This window comes from Crocodylus porosus, unplaced genomic scaffold (assembly GCF_001723895.1).
Source record: "Crocodylus porosus isolate Cpor-Errol unplaced genomic scaffold, CroPor_comp1, whole genome shotgun sequence".
Classification (NCBI taxonomy): Eukaryota; Metazoa; Chordata; order Crocodylia; family Crocodylidae; genus Crocodylus; species Crocodylus porosus.
Genome location: NW_017728934.1, coordinates 4,385,895 through 4,408,561, shown reverse-complemented (window position 1 = coordinate 4,408,561; position 22,667 = coordinate 4,385,895). Strand labels below are relative to the sequence as shown.

The window sequence follows — 22,667 nt, the reverse complement described above, 5'->3', positions numbered from 1 at the left end:
CAGAGCAGCAGCTGTGCTCCCCTAGGGAATCAGCATGTGCAGTATAATCTAGGCACTCCTCCCCCCTCCAGCTCTTTCAAGAGAAGAGCCCCTGCCAGGCACAGAGGTAGCTTTGATCAGTGACTTAATGAGCAGGCAGCTGAAAAAGTTACCAAATGGATCATACCAATCACAGGTACGATTTGCCTACCCGGGGCAATTTATTGGCATCACTAGATCAATATCAGTTGTCAGGAAATTTCCCTGTGTAGGCAGGCCTCAGTCCCGACATCCCTGCCCTGAAAAGTGATTTGAATGCTGCTTCAGTGCCTGAGCCAGCCACCTCCAGCCCCGCAGGAACAGCACCCCCAATTTCTCTAGAGCCTCCTTAGCTGGGATCCAGCCGGTTTCATTTTCCTGGTAATACCCCAAAGGATAAAGAGCTCTTACAATGCCTGGCAGTGTGAGCTCCAAGAGGAGAGCAGATTATCTATCTGAGCCTCTAGCATCTTGGCCTCTAGCCAGTTAATTTATTCCCAGAATCTCCCGTCTTTAAACAGAAGCCTATATATAGCACCCAAACCTCAGGGGTTGCATTGGCAGTCAGTATCCTACTTTGAACGGAAGCTGCTTGGGGCAGGGATTGCCTCTTATTCTGTACCTGCACAGCTCCTAACACCTTGGAGTCATAGTCCATGACTGAGTGTTGGTACAAAACAAATGATACCCGAGTCGCCTGATCTCAAGTGACCCAAAGGGAGCATCTAGTCCTGGCACCTGGGTGATCCTTGGGCTCCCTCCCTGCCTTGGTCATCAACAACACACCTGGAAACTAAAGCTCTACGGTACTAGAGGTGGAAAGAAGAATTTCTCAGAAGTCCCACATAAGCAGGTGGCTGAAAGGCCTAACTTCATGCCTTGTGAGACACTGGTGGCTAGGTTTTCTAAACAGCTGTGCTCCCTCTGTGCTCTTTATAGCTAGATTTAGCACTCAGTCTGCCAAACCCCAGAAAATATGGCCCTGACTGTGGGTGGTGAGTGATGTTGTTAAGACAGTCGAATGGTTCTGGCTGCAGCTTAGCCATGATCTGTCTGTGTCAAAATCTTCTATGCTTTGTCCTCAATTATGATGGAGGTTTCAATAAAGCTACCCATTTGCTAGAAATAGAGGTGCCCTCTGAGCATCCTCAGCCACTAAGCATATCATCCTGCACATGTGGGAAACAAGGGAACAGATTGGCATTGCTCTAAGGGAGCCTGCCGAGTAGGTGAGCAAATTCGGAAAGGCTCCCCGCTCTTAGAAACGCAGCCAGCATTTTCATGCAACTGAAGTGACAGGAGCTATAACTAGATCTCAGTCTGGATTGTAATTGGATTCATCACAACCTTGCTCTCCCTTTGTAGATTTTTCTCTGCATTGCAGAAGAAGTAGGGCTGCATGGGATTTCTGTAGGAATGTACAACTCACTTTCCTGAATGGTGCTCTATCAGTCCAGTTATTACTACAATCAGGCAAAAAGGAAAAAACAAAAATCAGATTTTCCCCTGGAGATACTTGTCATTTTACACAGGGTGTAGCATTTTAATAAAAATATACATTAGATTTATCAGCTGCACAAAAGTGACCACATGGGTTTCACTCTAGCTTGCTCAGGTACGGACAGCAGTGAAGCAGCATTAGCAGGGGTTTCACTGTAGACTCCGCAAACCTGCCCAGTCTTTGGCCTGTCTGCACTACCTCTGTGCTGAACATAGACACATCTCCGAGAACTACACTCCATCCACTAAGCTTTGCTCCTGCTCCGTGAAAACCAAACACACCCAATGTATCCGGACCATGCCATGACAAGAAATGTAAAACCTGCTAACATATCTCCACCAACCCCACAACAAAGCCATCACCATTCCTGGATCTTACACCTGCACCTCCAGGAATATAATACATCTCATCCAGTGCACCAAATGCCCTGATGGAAAATATGAAGGAGAAACCAAAAAGCAACTGTGTGCCAGAATGAATGAACAATGGAAATCTATCAAAGACAAGAAGACCAGTTACATGTGGGGGCACATTTCTTGCAAGGAAACCACTCTCTCTCCAATCTCTCAGGTCTAATCCTCAAAGGGAATTTACAAAACACCTTTCACAGACAAGCCTAAGAACTTCACTTCATAAATTTACGGGATACAAAAAAATTAAGGACTAAATATATAAGATTGGATTTATGACACATTATAACCTGCCTAACATCTGACTCCCCAGGTAAACTCTCCCACTTTTTACCAGCTATATTCTCAGTCCCTTCCCCTCTGCCCCCATCCATTGACTACAGCGACATTCATTCCCCTTCCCCCCACCCACCTATCTATCACCTACAGACCATTTCAATTTACATTTTAACTGACTGGTTTTCTTGCTTACAAACTGGCCTTTGGCTGCTTTACCACTACATCCAGGTAGAGCACAGACCATCTGCAGACACTTCCTCAGCCTGACAAAGGGTATTTGTACCCAAAAGCTTGGAAAAAAGAATTTTTCCAACTATTTGAGTTGGTCTAATAAAAGATATCATATTTACCCAAAGAACCTTGTCTGCCTTTGTCCTTAGACCAACATGGCTACAACCTACACCCCTGAAATCCTGGAAATGAGGCCATGTAGTCACCTTAGAACAGCCCTGAGTACACACCAATAAAAGTGCCGAGAGCCTAAGAGCAGCTTTGGGCTGCCCTAAGGCACATATATTGCCTCCTTTCCAGGACTTGGCATACAGGGAGTGGGTGCAAATGGGTAGGCATGCTCCTGGGTGGTGCTCATGCCTTCAATATGAAGGTGCCATAGACTTGCTCTTAGTGGGCTGACATTTGAGTCACCTCAGTTTCCATGTTGTGTGTAACCAGGCATTCAACAAACCCACCTCTGACTGCAAGGACAACATGCTCATAGGCTTCTAAAACCAATGAGGTGCTTTGAAAAATGTTCCCTAGATGTTAAAAATAAGCACTTGGAGAACCACTGAAAACATTTTTAAGCCCTTGATTAAGTAGCATTGCTCTTCATTGTTCTAGCACATTCTTGCTGCTTCTTCCACTTTAGCATTATATGTCAGAAGTGACTAAGCTTCCAGACTTTCCCATAAAAAATTCCAGTCTAAATCTCTCTTGCAGCCAGGCGGATTCTCTGCAGACTCAACACAGGCTGCCCTCTCTATCATGCCATCACTTTTGGCTGACGTCCTGGAGCCACTGTACATCATTTCTCTCTGCTTTCCATGTTTTCATCCTTCAGAGTCATCTCATGTCTTAATTCATTCATCCCCAGTGAATTCACTCACATAACAATGTCTTCTAACCTTCCCTTGTCTCAATACCCTCAGTCCTTCAGAGCTCTATGTAGGGCTGCCCTTGAAAACTGTCTGGAAGCTGCAGATGGTAGAGAACATGGTGGCTCCACTTCTGCCAGGGGTGGGTACATAACTCCAGTGCACCAGTCTTCACTGGCTCCCAGTAGCTTTCCAGGCATAATTCAAGGTGCTGGTTTTGACTCATATGACCCTAAATGGTCTGGGCTCTACTCTTGGCAAAAATGTATGAAAGGTCATTCTCAGCTGTTGCTGCTCAGCTCTCTCAGGCCCAAGACTCCAAGCCTGGGCATCTCTTGGAAGCACTGTAAGACCTTCTCATTCGGACAGGCATTTAGCAAAGTTAGTCTGCAATATTTTTTAGAGGGGCCTATGTTTTTTGCTGATATTCTAGTTCTTTCATAAGTGGTTTAATTCTCTTGCTGTTCCCCTGTTTTATAAATTAGTCTGTCCTCCTTATTGTGGGTCTTTGTTGGAAAGGGCAGCACATAAATCAAATAAATAAATACCTCAGGGACAGACTCTATGGGGGCTTATAGATGTGCCCTGGGAGGTAAGGGGTCAGTTTAACTAATGCAGCTCCAAGCACTGTAAGTTAAGTGTGCTGGAGCATGCTCTGAGAGCTGTAATTATAGTGCATTGGAGCAGCCTCCCTGAACATGTATAGGAGCCCAAAATACTCAGCACCCATTTTTTGCCCCGCTCTTGTAATAACATACCCAATTTCTTTGGTGCCTAAATGGGAGCTGAGCTCTTCTGAAATTCCTGGCTGGAAAAGTCTTGGTAGCTTGCCTCCAAACTTGTGATTCTCAACCAGGGTGACAAGGCACCCTGGGGTGCTGCAAAATCCTTTCAAGGATGCTGTGAGTTGCCATACAACATTAGCACCATTAGGCATGCAGACATGATAAACCCAGAGATTTCAACCATGAATCTGTAGCGCTGAAAACATTCTGACCTGCTGTGGTCACTGTAACAGAAAACTTGTTTTTTTTTTTAATACAGAAAAATATTAGAGCAAGTGAAACCCAAGAGCTGGCATTCTCTGAGGGGTGCCTTGAGTCTAAAAATGCTGAGATCTGCTCCTCTAAATACTCTCCACTGAGTCTTCCTCTGCCCGGTGCCCGAGGTGCCCACAAGAATTGGAAGCACTGTACTTTTGGTCGCCCTAGGAACACAGAGGTCTAGAAGTCGGGTGGCTGTTGGTCCTGTTTTATACCAGACCATCCTGTTTTTAAACCCTTTGTCCCCTGTCCATTTCTAAATGAGGAACAAACTGCAAAATGTCCTGTTTTTCAGTTGATTGGTGGAAATACATGTCAAACATTTGTCCTTGCAATTCTATTGGCTGTGCCTAGATGTAGGGTGGTGCAGGGTTCTGAACCAGGCAGGGAGGCAGGGAGGGAGGAAGGGAGGTGGCCTTTTTGTGGTGGCCCCACCCTTTGATGCTGGTTGGCTGATGTAGTGGTGGCCCTGCCCCTTACCACTGATTGGCCGAGGAAGCCAGAGATCATTTTCCCCCACCCAACTAGGTGATGTCCTGTATTCTGGGGATGGGTCAGTGACCACCCTATCTTGGAGCTACTTATTCTCCATGCTATGACATGCATGAACATTGTGCAAAAATATCACAAGTCTATTTTACTGCTGTATTACATTGCAAACTCACATCTCGCTGTCTGCAGCCTCTCTGCCCTTAGTTTATTTTACCAGCACAGCTTCCGTCTGTCAAGTATCTCTTTCTTGGATTGCTGTTCCCTTGGATGTGTTACCATCTGATTTTTCCCAGGATGGGTCCCTCTCCTTTCAGACCTGTCTCTCTAACCCTTTTAGCTGGAATAGCTCAACCTCGCAGAGCTTTTGGTTATCCAGAGGTCTCAAATTACTTTATGGGCTTGCAGGATTTTCAGAAGTAGTTCAAACTGAAGGATTTTCTCCTAATTTGAAACCATGGGATTTTTTTTCCCCATTTCAGAATCACATTTTTTAAAACCCTCTTCCTACCCAAAGACGAAGCCTATATTGTGTAGTGCATTATTGCATAGAAGCTGGGATGGCTTGTGTCCCTTGAAGGATCTAACAAATACAACCACTAGGACACAAGGGATGGCCTACTCTGACCTCTTCAGTCCCACTGGCATAGGATAAATGTACAGTGGGGTTACTGTAATGCATCGCACACCCACCTGGTGTGACATGCTGTTCTACTGTAATGCTGGCTGAAGTGTAGACAGAGGTTGAAGAACCTGTTGAAGTTTTGGGCAGCAATCCAAAGAGTACTGTGAGCCATGTTTCTGGATCTTGTGCTCACAAGTTTAATCTCACAGTTGACAAATCACACGGAGGTGCAGTAACCCATTTCCTTGCTTTTGACAACATTTCCAGTAGACAATCTAATTCATGCCATACTGTAAGGAGCCTGTGAGCCACTCAGTATTTACAGAAAACAATCCCACATGGGCATGGTACTAAGTTTGTCCTTTCTGGTTTAGCATGATCTGGTTTCAGAATGGATTAAATTCCAGGAAGAAAAATGCACTTTTACTCCGGAAAAGTGTGTCCCCACAGAAGCCATTTCCAAGGAGTTATTGTGGAATATTCTGCATTAACTGTTCTCACCATTTTCCCCAGCGCAGACAAATCATCCCAAGAAAAGGAGCGGTAAGCAGAGGAGATATCAATTTACCCAATTCTGTGTTGTAAGTCTTGAGCGATTTATCTGGTTCTGCATAAAATCCAAGTGTCCCCCATAAATTACTTTATAGGTCTTCAGGATCCTCAGAAATACTTCAATCTGGGGAATTTTCTTTCTAATTTGAAACCATGGATTGTTTTTTTTCCATTTCAGATTCATATTCTTTAAAACTGTCTTTCTCCTTGAAGGGAGAGCTTATACTGTGCAGTGCTGTGCATTACGGCATAGAAGCTAAACCAAATTAAAATATGCTTGACTAAATTAAAATATGCTTGTGAGGGAGCCCAAAGGGTTCACAACTAGCCTGAGCTCTTTGATAGCCAAAGCCCTTGATGGTGGAACATCAGAGCAGCTCTGTGATTCAGAACAATGGCAATCAATCTCCCTATAGTGAAACGCCTCCTTTCATGGGCTTATCTACACCGTGTCAACTGAGAGCACAGGGCTAGGCAAATCCTACCCATGCAAATCCACTGACACACTTTCACTGCCAAACCTCTGGCTCCAGACTCATATCCAGCAACTACTCTCAAGCACTCAGTCTCCCACATGTTCAGAATACCTTCCAAATGAACTTCCAGCTTTGGAGTGCATCAGAGGACTCAGCCAAGTGGGATGTGCCAAGCCCTGTCCACCCCAAGACCAGCATTTGATGCAGTATAGACAAACCCCATATGTCCAATCTCCAAAGCAACTGGATTCTCTTTCCAAAAGCCCTGCTCCAGCTCATTGAGAAGCCATAGCTTGACGTAGGAATCCCAAAAATGATGACTTCTCACCTAGGTTAAGCAGGACATCACAACAGATGATTGGAATCATTCCTTCTGGCTTGTCCATGCATCTTTGGGTGTGTCCTTTGCCTGTAGTCAGCTGTGTTGTGGCTCACCTATTATGCATCTGACATTGTCCTTGATCACCTGCCCTCTTGTCCTACTATACCTTTATTTTCAGGATTCAGCTTGCGTTCACCTGACTTCAGTCCTATGAGACACACCTTCTGAGGAAGGACATTGTAGTGGATGCTTGTTTAACCCAGACCCTAGACCATATTCAAAGCTATTGCCACTATTTGACATTATCCACTCCCTCCTTTTCTTCTGGTGCACAAGGGAGAAAATCCATTGGATTACAACAGTTTCCTTAAAAATAAGATTTATTAAACAACAGAAAGAAAATGGGAGCAAGGAAATAAACGGTTTCCATTAGATCTTTTAACTGACCCTCCCTTCACAGTAAGCTAAATTCTACCTTACAATCTCTTGCGATTTTATTGCAGCTTCTGTGACAACTGATGGTTTTCTGAATGCTCAAACTCCTGGAGTCAAGCAAGAAACAAGAAGTTCCAGCTTTCATGAAAATCCTGGAAAAGCTCATTAAAGAATCTATGTGCGATACACTCGCAGAAGGTAAGAAGCTGAATGACAGCCAGCATGGCTTTGTCACAGGTAGGTCTCGTCTTACCAATCTCAGCTCCTACAACCAGGTCTCTTGCCACCTGGACACAGGAGATGTGGTAGACGTTATATACCTAGACTTCCAAAAGACTTTTGATCCAGTATCCCACGATATCCTTGTGGGAAAACTGGAAGATTTTCGATGGTTCAGTGGGTGGGAAACTGGCTACACGGTAGGACCCACAGAGTTCTCATGAACGGATCTGTATCATCCTCGCGAGAAGTGGCAAGTGGTGTCCGTGCTTGGACCAGTGCTTTTCAACACCATTATCAATGATTTGGATGGGGTAGTGAAAAGCTTGCTGGCCAAGTCTGTGGATGACACCAAGTTATGGGGCAGTGTGGTCATGCCAGAAAATAGGTTGCAGGTACAGGTGAACCTGGACAGGCTCGGGAGTTGAGCAGACCAGAACCAGATCAAGTTTAACACTTCCAAGTGTAAGGTAGTCCCATCTGGTGGAAAATAACCCTCAACATTCATACAGGCTCGGTGGTGACAGTCTGACTTGCACCATGGCTGAAAGGGACCTAGGGGTAATGATTGACCATCATATGAATATGAGCAGTCAGCGCAAGGGAGTGGTCAGCAGGGCAAACAACACACTGGTATGCATCAACTGATGCATCTCGTGTAAAACTAAGGAAGTGATACTCTCACTGTACTGAGCACTGGTGAGACCACAGCTGGAGTACTGCATCCAGTTCTGGGCACCGCACTTCAATAAGGATATGGAAAAACTTGAGAAGGCCCAGAAGAGTGCTACCTGTATGATCAGGGACTTGCAAGACAAGCCATGCAAGGAAAGGCTGAGGGACCTGGGCCTCCTTAGCCTAAAGAAGAGATGGCTGAGAGGGGACTTGATAGTGGCTTACAGCTGTATCAGAGGAGTGCATCAGGAGCTCGGTGAACACCTGTTCACTAGGGCATGCTCAGGGAAGACCAGGACCAATGGATACAAACTCCTGGGAGGCCACTTCAGGCTTAATACCAGGAAAAACTTCTTCACAGTCAAGGTGTTCAGACTGTGCAATAAACTCCCTGCAGAGGTGGTGTAGTCACCTACCCTGGAGGTTTTCAAGAGGAGACTGGACAGTTACTTCACTGGGGTCACCTAACCCCAGTTGTCTTCCTGCCTAGAGCAGGAGGGCTGGACCCAATGATCTGCAAGTTCCCTTCCAGCCCCTAACAATCTATGAATCTATGAAAGAGTATGTTTTTGGACCTCATGATTGCAAAGAAATTCTGGATAATGTGCCCCCTGAGGTTTCAATACCCAGAAGACAAAATAACAAGAATCTGAGCATCATTCATTTGTGAAAATGAAAGATTTTTAAGCTAATCTCATTATTTTGCAGGAAAAATTGACTCATGCTCTCAGAAGACTTGAATTTAGCAAGAAATGGAAGCAGTGTTATCAATGATTCCAGCTGACCACCCGTGGCTCAAGCACTTGTTCCTTCCCCTCGTTATCTCAGAGGTCAACCCTAGTGGAGCAGGAAGGAAGCAGATCTGAAGCTCCATCAGCCCCACACCAGCTTGTGGAGCAAGTTAGATGCATGGAACCTATTGCAACTTTCCTACCCTACTGCACCTATTTCTGAGTTCCTGCTTAGCCTCCAGCAATGCTTTTTATTACTGTGAGACCTGGGGAGCACCTCCAAGGCAGCACCACATATTCAGTTACTGCTGAATTCAAAAGGAGTCTGCTGGTAAAGAAACGCAAGGCTGCAGAGGTGCAAAGTTGCTTGAATAGTCTCTTTCCTACACTACACTGTTACGAGCGTCTTCCTGCAAAGATATCTGGACCTCTCCCTGCTTCCTGTGCTCTGAGGCTGCTTAAAGTAGCTGTGCAGGCGGGGACAGGATTTATCAGGAAAATTTATGTCGCTGGTTTATCTCGGAAAGCTCAATTGAATGCACATCTCGAGGATGGGATGGTGCTGGAGTTACCGTACATACAGCTGTTTCTCTGCAGCTGCCCTGATGTCAGTCATGCAGACTCACTATCTTCCTTAACCCTGCACTTCACCTCCACTTAGCTTTTACTCTATTCTCCTCCCCACTGAGCTTCCTTCCAGCCTTGCTTGATATAATTATACCAAATGGATTCACGAGCCCTCCTCAGTTGCCACTCAGCAGGTTAGACCTGGGAAGCTTTGCCATTCAAAGCCACCACAAACTAAAGTGGTAACTCTTGGTCTAGAGCTCCTCTGGCAGGAGGGGAATGTAACGTGTGTAGAAAGTATCCAGCAGACCATTTCTGAGTGCAGTGCTCTCAAAAAATAAACATTTCTGACTCGAGAAATGCGTCTCTCCCCCATACACTCCCTTTTCAGCCCCCATCCCCAAGAGATGGAGTGCAGTGAAGTAGGGATGCTCACAAAGCAACAGCAACAAACAAAGCACAAACACAGCCCTGTGCATTTTCAGTGAATGTCACAAAGACTGACCCAGTCCCTGGATACCTCCAGCCAAGGGAGATTCTGCACCTTGCATCACCTCTGCTTAGAAGGAAACACAGCCACAACTTTCAAAGAAATCCAACAAGCTTGACAAGAGCTAGGCCTCCAGTGTGCTGAGCCTGCCGTCTGTCCAGCTGATCAACGCCATTGCTATAGTGCTCCCTACCTACCAGACTCCAACCTATTTCTCATTTATATTTAGACTGGGAGCTTCTGGGCATTTTCCTCTGGATGCGTTTAGTGCCTCACACAATGGAGGTCTGACTTGGGAGGACCTCTATGTGCGATGGGAATAATAACTACAAGGAGGGGAATGCAGAAAGTCAGCCAAGGATCTTACTTACCCCTCCTGGTACTATGGAAAAGCTGAAATTCTAGAGCAGGACTGTCAAATGTACAACCTGTACAAGTAGGTTATTGGTCTTGCAGGGGTTTTGCTGCTACTGCCAGCGGCTGCTCCATCACCAAGGTTGCTACAGCCTGGCCAACACCTTGGGAGCGAAAGCCACTACAATACTTAGTGGTTTTGGTCACTACTGGTGGCTAAAAACAATGATGTTCACTACTGTTGCTCTGGCATCTGCAGTGGTGCTGAGTGATAGCAGCATGAACTCCTTAGCTGCTGGTGCCAATACTGTAGCAGTGGCAGCTGAAGCCAGAGTGATAGTGATACCATGGTCCAGTTTCCTCTTCTAAAGCAAAGCAGGGCTTCCGTGGGTCCTGTCTCCCACCTCCAACAGTGAGCGGCTCCCAAGGTTACAGAAGGTGCAAGAAACACCCTAGTGAAGAGCTATGAATGAACCTGCCCTTGCAGGAAATGTCCTTGTAACCACCATGAGGGAACAGCTGGTTTATAGGACTTTCCACTCCTTATAAAAGTTTTACTGTATTTAGTGTAGCCAGGTATATTCTCACTATACTCGCAGACAGACCTAGCTATTAATCTTTCAGCATTGATCTCCAAGTACTTTATAAAGGAGACATCATTAGCCCATTCTTTCAGTTGAGGGAACGAAGCACTAAGCATGACCTCAAGGTTACCCACCAAGGCACTAGGAGAGACAGAAATAGACCCAGGTCTTGAGAGTGCTAGGCCGAAACACCAACCACAAGGCCATCCCATCCCCTGTACAACACTGAAATCCTTTTTCAAGCTGACCTGCGTTTGTGGCTTCACTGACAGGAGGTGGCAGGGAGCTCCATGGGGTAGGTGTATAAGGCATGACAAAGTATTTCCTTACATTGGTTTTAAATGGTCTACCTTTCAGTTTCATAGAAGTCAGAGCCGGAAGGACCCATGGTGACCATGACCAGTCTGACTCACTGCACAGAGCAGGCCTGGAAGCCTTACCCAGGAGTTTCTGCCTGCAGCAAGACAGAGAGCCAAGACCCCTTCCGTTCTGGCTGATGGCCCCATCTAAGCTAGTGCCCAGTCTCTGAAAGAAGTGAGCACCAGAGTAGTTTGTATGAAAGGGTTCTCTGTGGCCCAAGCTTTGTGAGTGCAAATACACTCCTTTGCAAAACCATTAACAGGTCTTTCAATGACAACATGTCCCAAGTCCCATCTACAATATCCACTCAGATTCTGCCACCCTTTGCGTTGCAGGTTCTTCCCTGAGCAACACTGGTGAAAGCACTTGCCAAAGAAAATACCAACCAACAGGAGCAAAAAGGGGGCAGAATCTGGTCCTTGAGAACTGCCTTGGGTACGGCTGGGAGGAGGGTTGGAACCCACCTTCGACCCACCAAAATGCTCACTCCCACATTTGCTCACTCCCACATTTGACCAACCTGTGCTGGTACTGAAGTGCATCATTTATCATCATTTGTGCACACTCAGGATCCCCTGTCCTGAACCAGCCTCCCCTTACATAAGGTGCTGTACAGAGACCAGACAAAATGAAGCTCCTTGTCCCAAGGAGTTTACAGAATGAGAGAACAGGTGGGCACAGACAGATGGCGGGGAGCACAACGAAACAATCCCCCTAACTGAATGCATTCACTCTTGCCTTTTCTGAGCTGCTGCAGTGGAAGCCGATTGACTGAAAAATCATGTCCCTGATGGATCCTGTTCCTTCCACACCAGGTCCCGCCCTGCACAGTATCCGCCAGCCCCTTTGCATGCCTACCTGGAAAGCAGTCTTCATGCTGAAGCTGTTCTGCAGTTTTGTGTTTGAAGCCTAATGCGGCAATACTATCAGGCCTGGAGCCATGGCTTAGATCAGAGGTGTAGGCTCTGTCCAGGCGGGCCTCCACGGCTTGCCTCAACATTGCCACTCCCCTCTGGGACCCTGAAGGGAAGTCAGGATTTTAGTAGACACAAGGTAGCCAGACACCCCCAAGCCTTCCCTTTGTTGATGTCTCTACCAGCATCGGCATCCAGGATGGGGAGCCAACGGGGGGGAAGCACTCTGTGGGGCAGGGGGAAGTCTGTTCCTGCCAGATGCTCCAATTTGGCTGTTTCCAGTTACTTTGAATTTGACTCAGCACATTGATCAAGAGCATGGTCCCACCCAAGGAAGCGCAGGCCTGCACAAGGGCAGAAGCACATATGTGCTGCAAAGGAGATTCCTGGAAAGTCTGCTAGATCAACACGGCTGCGAAGTCAGGAAGGGCACAGAAATGAGGGGCAATAAGAGAGCTCCCAGCTTTGAGTAAAAAATCTGCTTTCCCTACAAAACTTCTCCAACAAATCACAATTAACCCTTTATCTAAAGGTACATGCATGGCCATTAGGCCTGTGCGAGTTGGCTGCAATCCAATCCAGCTTTGAATCCAGCCGCTTCGTATGGCTGTGATCCAATCTGGAGCTCTGGACCGGGTTTCTGCCTCAAACCAGCCGAAGTGGCTCCAAAGCTGCCTTGGAGATCCTGCACCAATCTTCTTGAAACTTGGCAGGCTTCACGCTCTCTGCAGAGTCTACTACCCCTGAAAATTTCATCCAAATTGGACAAAAAACAACAAAGTTATAGATATTTTATTGTTTCCCCATTATATCCTATGGCCAGATCTCCGAGGCAGCTCCGAAGCGATTCGGGAAGCTGAATGAGGCAGTGCTTCGACCCGGACGTGCTGCTTCGGGCCCTAAAGCGTCCAAACCTTCTCCAGATCCAAAGTTCTGTCTGAAGACTCACACAGCCCTAATGGCCATCCCCGGTGCACTTCACAATCTGTTTACCCTTATATATCCCCATGATGCAGGCAAGTGTCACTACCTGCATGGGAAACTGAGGCTCAGTGACTTGCCTAAGTTTTCAGAATTCATTCATAGCAGAGTAGGGAACACACCCTCCTAGCCTGGGGGAGCATCCTAAACACAGGGCCATGCCTCTGTGGATAGGCAGGTAATACTTCTTATGAAGCACTGTTAATAAATCATACAGGCAAAGAAGTCAGTGGCAAAAAAAAAAAGACTGCCTAAAGCCAACCAGCATAGCTGGAATTAGAACCACGTAGGAATTTTGGAGAAAATGTTTATTACTGTAAAATGTGATATGCAAAAAAATTTCAGGGAAGAGATTTGGCTTCAGCCAATTTCTCACCTCTGATATTTCAGAAAAAAAATTTCTGAACACCTGCAAACCCTGCCCTGATTTCTACCAGATGTGGCTGCAGGAGTGTTTGATAAAGGACTAGAGGAAGCTGCTGCAAAAGCTGCTGAACCACACGTACCACTGCTGACCAAAGATTTCTTTTCTACCACTGCTCAGCCCTGTGTCCATGAGTGCTAACTTGCTGAGTGACACATGCTCCTGGCCAAGCAGACAGACACCAGGCATTTCCCCAAGAGCAAGCCAAGCTCCTGGCAATCCTCAGTTAAGGTTAGGGTTGACAGCAGCAAAGATAATGGCCAGGCAGTGACTATGCCCTTTGACTGACAGTTGGACTATTTGATTAGCAGCTGGAACGTCACACGTGGCTTCTTTCTATCAAAACAGTGGCAGTGCAGCAATGAAAACGCTCAGCGGTCACTCACACCTGCGGCTTTGCTCATTAGCTTAATTTGATCATGCAGGATTTCCCCGAACATGCACTGTCAGGAGGAGAGGAAGCTGGGTTCAAGACGAAGAGGAAGGTCTGTAGCCACTTGAATTACATGGTGAAACTCAGAAGTTTCTTTCTGGGCTCTGAAGACAAAACGTTTTTTCCCCTTCAAGAAGAGTTTGCCTGCAACATGGCAATAACAGGAAAGACTGCTCCCCCTGTGGGCAGTTGTCCTCCAAGGTAATACTTTGCCTTTCAATGGGACCTTCTACCTAGGGCTCCTTTGTGAAATGTCCCTTTAAATTACAGGACCATGATTCCCACATGAAGAAATGAAAGCAGAGATGATCATCAGGTCAGAATCTACAAATACGGAGATGAAGATGCAGCTATGGGTTTAAAGCCTCACATTAAGCACCCATGTTGGAAAATGTTGACTTATGTCTGAAGTCTGGCTTATGGACTTATGCAGGGACAGAATCCACAGTTATCCTATTGCTCCGACTTGCTACGTCGGCAGGTGCCTGGGCTGCACAACACAAGTGCATTGCCTGAGGGCTGTGGTGGCAGAGTGGCTATGGGCTTGTGCCACAGGTTGAACCCAGCTGTGGATGGGTACCTGGTTACCCAGGTGGGGGGAGCCGAAGGTGGATGTATGTGACACTAGATACATCACTGCCTTGTGTGTTGCTGGTGACAAACTAGTGGATGCAGAAGAAACTAGTGGACACAGACAGAAGTTACATTTTTCATGCTATTGGGCCCCTGAAAGCACTCTTTCGCCATGCTGCAATGCATGCGCGTGGCTGCAGAGCTCTTTTAAAGTGGCTGAGCATGTGAAAAATTAACCCTCCTCAATGAGGTATTAGATGAAAGCATTCTACTTTAGAGCCCCTTAGGGAACTTGTATTCCCTTGGGTAAATTTTTTGCATATTCAGGGCTGGGCTGATGAAGCCCATCCCCAGAGCCATCAGCAATGGAGGACGGAGCAGTGAGCTGCTGGCTGGGCTTTTCCCAGCCCGAGCTGGAAGTGGGGGTGGGAAATCAGAGCCCCCCCACCTCATGCCCCACTCTCAGCCTCCCCAGCTGGAGTACTGGGGGGAAGCTGGGCCAGGCCTGCAAGGCAGGAGGGGGCTCTGATCTACCTGCCCCCTTCCAGCTCAGGCCAGGCAAATCCCAGCCAACAGCTCACTGCTACTGGCTTCCCCCTCCCTCCCTGCTAACAGCTCCAGAGCTGGGAGCAGCGGGAAGTCCTGGGGAGAGGGGCAGCTCTTCAACTCACTGCTTGCTTGGGGCAGGGTGGGGGGAATTGAACCTGCCTGCAACCCAAGATACAAACATCTGTTGGGTTGTGGGGGGCGCGCTCTAACTCATGGCACTTCATGTAAAGAGCCATGAATTACAGTGGGGGCCTGCATGTCTGTCAATGTTCAGTGCATCTTAGCCATGTTAGAATTGGGGTGGACCTTGCCCTTGATGCTCCACCCAATCAAGTATAAGTTAAAACAGAAAAGGTGGACACATCCTTCCGCTAGCTGTCAAATGTAGCTGAGGCCTTTGACATACCGTACTTTTGTGGTGCTAGATGGGTGCTTTTAGTGAGCTTGCATATGCTCATTTTTTGTCATGCTCTGTGCTGCATTAAAGAAAAAAGAAAATAATCCACCCAATATTAGAACGGTGGATCAGCAACAAAAAACAAACAAACAACAACAAAAAACACTGTTTCAAACATCAACTTTTGTTGCAGAAGATTTTTCTGCCACAGATGTAATGTATGTGCAGGGTTAATATCCCAGTATGTCACCCCCAGTATCCTACAGTGCTCAGTGTACCTACCCCTCCCCTCCATGGGGGAGAGAGGGAGAGCATCTGACTCCCTGATAGCCCACCCAGCAGCAAGCTGTCAGGGAGTCCTGCAGATAGTCTCATCACCCAGAAGCCACCCAATCAACCCAAGACCACTCAAAGGCAGCAGCACCACCTTTCCTGCCAGGTGGCAAGAATAACAGGGGTGCAGTGGTAGCAGGGTCTGATTTGGTAAGTTCTAATAGCTCTTTACATTCCCAGTGGTTTAATGGGTCCTGGTGTTTTAGAAGCACCAGAGACCATTAAAGCACTGGGAATATTCAACCGCAATAGTGCTTTAACAGTTTCCACACCGCTGGTGCTGTAGCAGTAGCAGAGGGAGCAGCGGAAGCACTGGCACCATTAGGGTTTTGAGATTCCAGTGTTTAATGGGCTGCTGATGCGTCAGTGATTTTCTGTGTTTCACTGTTTGAACACTAGAAGCTCATTAAAGAACCTGGAACTTTAAACTGTAATGGTGCAGGTGCTCTAACCATTTCCACAAGCTCTAGCAAGAGTCTGAGACTGCCCAAATCAGACCTCCATGGGTAGCAGCCTCATCAGCTGCTGCCACTGACCAACTCCCTTGGTGGCAGTGGGGGGTTGGGGGGTGGAGTGCTAACAAGCAGGCCCCTATTGCCCTCTGGCTGGAAAATGCATGTCAAAACACTCTTTAAAAAAAATAATGCTACAAAAATAACAAGCGTCTAGGGCCAGAGTCTTAAGGCTGAGATGAAGCATTTCAAATAAGTGCATTCCCTTTTTTTCCAGGGACTCAAAACATGGAATAGGATCACACATAGGTGTCTCAGTTCACTTAGACACTTAATGGGTCATATAGGATCTAGCCCAAGGGTAGGCAACCCCCTGCACATGTAAGCAACCCCCTCCACATGTGCCAGAGCATGACACGCAAAGCCATTTTCCTTGGCACATGTGCCTTGAGGCAGACAGCAGAGGAACTGCAAAGGTCCTGATCCTTGTTGTGGTGGTGCAGCCCTGGCCCCTTCCCTGCTGTCTGCCTCAAAGCACACATGTACCTGCCAGTGGCAACAAGCTGGGTCGGGGCTACACAGACCCCAGTGCAGCTGTTTGCACACTCCTTGCTGCCTGCTGAGAAAAGCTTGGGCTCCATGGCAGAGCCCGAGCCAGCTGTGGCAGGCAGCCAGAAGGCTACAAGCGGCTGGACCGGTGTCCATGGAGCCCTGGCCCCGGTCACTGCTGGCAGAGGGTGCACACACACCTCACGGTGGACAGCAGGGAAGGCGCTGGGTCTGCACTGCCAAAGCAAGGATCGGGCACATTGCAGCTCCCCCACCATCTGCCCCTGGCATGCCAACATCTTAAAAGTCAAAGTTGTGGGTGTTTTTGGCTCTGCCCAAAAATACTGTCAACTCCTGACCTAGCCCATGGGGTCTCTCTCTCCTGGGCAGTGCTCTTTTGCTCCTGCAGGCTCTCAGTAAATGACTGAGTGTGAAGAGACCTTAAGACCAGACTGTCCTGGGTGTAGAAATACAAGCCAGACCCTGTGAGGGATGTCCTAGAACTCAGATAGAGACTGCCTCGGGCTCAAAATCTGCTTGGTCCCTGGCACAAGGATGAAGGCAAAGTGCTGGCCAAGGACCCTCTTGCTCTCATTCCCTTTCCACACCTCAGGAGTCAGCAGCCTTGGACATGCACTGCTGCCAGAGCGCCTTCCTGCCAGCAAGCACAGAGCCAGCACTCACTGCGTAAGCCCCTGATAGCAGGCATGTGGCAGAGGAGGCTCCTAGTTAATTTAAGAACAAACGAACGTGCCAGACAGATTGACGTCACTGTCCCTCAGTTGGCGAGACAGGCAGCTCCTTGATACAGCTACACGTGCTTTTGGTGTCCACTGAGAAACTCCCTCCAGTGACACCAGTAACCCTCGGTGACTTCCCTGGGAGGCATTCTGCCCATCTCATCATAGGTATCTGATGGCTTGTCCCCCAGTGCATGAACACATCACACCCCTCAGTATACAGTCTCCCAACACTATTAAGTGCTATTATTCCCACAGAGGCACAAAGAGAATAAGCAATTTGCCCAGTGGTACTCAGGGAGTCTGTGGCAGAGATGGTAAGTAGTCCAGGTCTCCCACTTCTCCAGCTAGCTCCCTAACTGGTCAGTCAACCTTGCAGCCTAGTTCATAGCACAATGCTGGCTACCAAGCCTGCTCATGGCAAAAAGTTGGTAGATTCACCTCTGTGCTATGCACATGGTGCTCATTTCCGCCTGGGCTGCTCTGCCTCCATGCTGCATTCCGTCTTTTTGCTGTCAGTCATTGGTCCTTCACATCGCTGTAAGGTGGAATGAGTTGGTGCTGTGCTACTGTAGGCGGGCAGCCCTGGGTGCATGCTGCTTCCTACCAGGGCAGTGGGTATCTCTCTGTATGTAAATCTCTGCTGTGGTTGTTAATAGATTCCAGAATCAAATCACAGCCTTGTTCTCAGCTCTGTCCTGTTCCAACACCCGACCTGCTGGAGATGCAGTCCTGAGCTCACAGCTCTCCCTGGTCTCTTCCACCATATGCTGCAGCCTACAGGTGCTGGACTTAGCTTTGGCCTGTGCTCTTGAGACTGCACCTAGCAAGGAGGGTAGTTCAAGATGTGCCCCTCTGCCCCTTCCTGTCCAGCAGTCACAGCCCACTTGTCCCTGCTGCTCAGTCTGAGCAAGACACAAGACCCAGAGCAAAGAATGAAGCAACATTCTCACTGCCACTACCGATCCTTCCTCCCATTTATTCACAACAGTCACAGGACAGGCTTAAAAAAAAAAAAAAAAAAAAATGGCTCAGATTAGGTCACTTTAAACAGAACCCAACATGCCTTTACCAGAACATTTGGATAGTCATTTGGATGATCCGGATGCGTATACAAATAACTCAGCCCCTATATGAACCTCTCCCAGCCTGCATCTTAGGCACCTGCACTAACCACAGGGAGATCCCAAGTTGGGGCATAGAGAAGCAGCAGTCCTCACATCCACCTTCCCTGGCCAGGTCCCGCCTTTGCATCACTGCTAGCATCTCCACTTCAGGAACCTGAGCACCTAGGAACTTATTCTCAGGGCAAGGACTGCAAAGAAGCCAGGCTCTGCCCACAGCACCCAGCACTCTCCCTTGATCCTAAAGCAGCTTGTGGGTGATCATCAACCAGGACTGCTGAGAATTTGTCCTGAGGTCTCAAACAAGTCTCCCAAAAAATCCACAGCCCTTTTAAAAAGTCTGTGGGCTTAGTGTTACCCTGATTAGCACTGCAGTGACACAGCACTTAAAGCAGACTCACAAAAAGCATTTTGGAGCACATTTTCATAACACAGGGGCCTTTTTTATACAACAAGAAGCCAGGTGAAAAACTGTACTGGGCTTAGAGTTTTGAAAAATCATTTAAAAAACATTGTTCTGTCCCAACCACAAACTTTGATATTGTGTGACTGAAGTCATAACTTCTACCCTGATAAACCAGTAGCAAGATAGCCTGCTCTGCTTCGACCTTATGAGAGTAAATAATCAAAAAGGCAAGGAAATTCCCAAAGCTAAAAAGCTTTTCTAAAACAGAGATAAGTAGTGATTAAGCAAGGACACAATTAGCAGGGAAAATTTCTGTTCCACCTAGCCCTTCTGTGTAACTGCCTCACCACCACCCTCCATATGAGCAAGAGACTGCCTTGCACTGCTGGTGCAGGACTAGAGATACATTTCCTTTGTTCTTCCTATCCTGGGCAGGACATTCTCTCTCTTCCCTGTTTGTGCAGCACTTAGGTGGGCTCAGACTTGGGCTCTTAGGCACTATCACAGCGCAACTTATCAGTGATTACATTATCACATAAGAAAAATTCCTGCTAAATGGTAATGGTCAAGAGGGAGTAAAGTTCAGTTTGGTGTTGGGGACAGTCTTCTCTTGGGAGGTGCACATCAGGGGCCAGATGGCAAAGAATCAGTTGGTGCTGGACCCTTTGCTAATAATCATTGCCCTGCTCTTCTCCATTCAGGCACTAAGAAGTTATTTCACTGCAGGATACATAATATTTTCTTAAGAAAGGAAAGGACGAATTAGGTCATTGTGTTCTTCCCAAGAGATCAGGACCACAAGTGGAGGTGACACCTGGCCAGAATGCCCTGTCTAAACAGGCAAACAAATCATCCCTGCTTATGCCAATCTGTGCTAACTTGGTCTAATAAAATTTAAAAAATAAAAATTTAATTTAAAAAAAGACAAAAAAAAAAATTGTGCCGCACAGGCTGTCACAATTGGTACCTCCAAGTAGGATTAAAAAGCCAAAAAGTACTGCAGACCAGATCATAGGGGTGTAGGTTGTAGCCATTTTGCTCTAAGGATACAGGCAGACAAGGGTCTTTGGGTGAATCTGATATCTTATTAGATCGACTTTTTTTTTTCTTCTTTTTTTAAATTAAATTTTTATTTTTTAAATTTTATTAGACCAAGTTAGCACAGATTGGAATTCAACTGCTGTTGAGCTTGTTCTATCTAGCTGGGTAACCCAGGCCACTTTGCAATTGACATTCTGGGCTCTGCTGGTTACATGTCCCCTTCTGGCTTTGGCTTGGCCAGGTTTGATCGCAGGCTTTCATTACTTAAGAAAAAGTGCATCAGCCTTACCCCTGGGGCAGGGCAGCGCATAATCTAGGACTGCAAGGTAGAAAATGTGCTCCTGACTTCCACTGCCTCCATCCTCCTGCCCTCCCCGCCACCCACACACTGTTAGCTCTTATCCCAGTCTGTGATAAGATGCTAACTGCACAGTAGTTTAATACAATGTGTAGTAGCATGCCAGGCAAAACTCATGCTAATACCCTACTGCGCAGTTAGCATCTGTGAAACCCCATACTCTGACACTACTACGCAGTAGCACCACCACATGAATTTAATACTTGGTTATGCAAGTATGAAAACTTAATGTGCAGTAACTTCAGTGCATGAATGAATGGGTAGATGCACCCACTGACAAACCTTTTCTTCTCAGCCTAGACTGAGTCACTCACCTCCCAACAGCTCCATGCCAAAAAATCTCACAGCCCTGACCAGGACTGAAACTAGTAAAATACTATAGAAATGACCAAGTAAAAGGGAGCTCTTCTATTATACTCTCTAGGACTTTTCCATACAAGTCAAGACACACACACAATAGTAAACCAACGGGTGTCTTATCACTGCTCCGTGCCAGCTTGCTACTCCACTGCTTCAATTCTGCAATAATTATGTACCCAGTAGCCATTCAATTCTAGTGTCACGACAGCCACACAGCATCAACCTCACAACACACACCTGATGTACCCAGCAGCCAACAGCTCCTCCATCACCACCTACCCAGGACACAGAGCAGCCACACAGCACACCATTGTCACAACATACCTAAAGCGCCCACTCGACATGAGCTCCAAGTCTTCTACCCATACCCAGCACAGCAAGCAGCCCGTTTTGCATGAAATGGCCATGAAGCCTCACAGCACAGGGGCACACAGGGAGCAGTGCAGAAGTGAAGGGGTTAAACATTTCCTATCAGAGCTCCGGAGTTCAAACACCACATTTCCTGATTTATATTCAGCGCTCTGCCCTAGTTCAATGTCATAGCAGTCGGGCAGCACTTATTGCAGGCTTGGCTTTGTCTACAAACAGACTGACAAGGAGGAAAGGGACTCTGAGACTTCCTAGCTCACAGGGTGTCTCCATCACCAGCCCTTCCTCTGGGAAAACATTTCTGACCCTGGGCTGACAGGGAAGCACGGTGCCAGCTCTGATAAGAAGCACTGGGCTTTGTCTCCCTATCCTCAGTGCAGCACCAGGCACCAGACCGTTGTGTGCTCTAGATACCCCGGAGACTTCACAGCAGCTCCTGGGTCCCTGTGCTCCACTCAGCAGAGAGGTAGTGGCAGGAGTCATGTCTGGGCTGTCTTTACATTCCTGCTGTCAGAGCAAGCCAGGGCCACGCTGCTAGCCCCTGCTCTGGTGGCACTCAGCCCCAAAACACACCTCCGTGGGTACTAGCCACGGGGAGCTGGGGAAGAGGAAGGGGCAGGCGGCGGCAAAGCATCCAGTGCCACTGCAATTTGAGGCCACGTTCTAAAAAAGAAAAAACAGGTCCTGGGAGGAAGCATTAAATCAGAGCACTGCGTGTGGGCTGCGCACACCGCACGGCAGGCAGCTCCGCACCCCAAACTGTGCTGTCATCCAGCCCCTTTCCCACTGAGCGGGTAGTGCTCGGACACAGCCAGCGCCCCCTCCCCTGCTGTACGCAGTAGATGCACTTAAAGTCCAGTTTGCGGCCACTACCTCCCCGAAGGACAGGCTCAACCTGCAGCGGGGTGGGGTGTGGGGGGGTCACCCTATGGCACTGGCGGTTCCCAATGCCACCGATGGGTCCCCCCAAAACCAGCGCCCCCTGCTCTGCTGCAAGGCGACCGGCAAGTCCCTCCTGCACGTCTTACCTGACAGGTATCTTCACCCGCAGGTACCGGTCCACGGCGATGGCCAGCAGCGCCAGGATGGAGCTCTGGGTGAGGATGAGGACGGGGCAGGCCACCATGAGGCAGCTGTAGAACTGGGTCTGCGGCCCCACGTCGATGACGATGGCCAGCGGGATGACCAGGGCGCCCACAGCCACGTCGGCCACGGCCAGCGAGACGATGAAGCAGAAGGTGGCATCCCGCAGAGCCTGGTTCATCTTCACCGCCCAGATCACCAGGACGTTGCCCGGCACCGACACCAGGGCGATGAGCACCTCGATGGAGATGTAGGCGGCCTGGAAGGCTGAGACGGGCTGGGCCATGGCGCTCCCGTCCTCCGCTCACCTGCGGGCGCGGCACACATGAGCCAACACACGTGCAGCGGGACCCGCGC

The 22,667-nt window shown here is 48.0% G+C and overlaps 1 protein-coding gene across 1 annotated transcript in view; it reads right to left on the bottom strand.

The window, feature by feature from the left end:
• The window catches only part of ADORA1 (adenosine A1 receptor), a 68,777-nt gene extending 46,127 nt beyond the window's left edge, over positions 1-22,650 (bottom strand). The window contains exon 1 of the mRNA XM_019546362.1: positions 22,256-22,650. Within this exon, the coding sequence (XP_019401907.1) occupies positions 22,256-22,596 (341 nt within the window). The 5' untranslated portion in view covers positions 22,597-22,650. The remainder of the gene's footprint in view (positions 1-22,255) is intronic.
• Between the last annotated feature and the right edge of the window lie 17 nt (positions 22,651-22,667).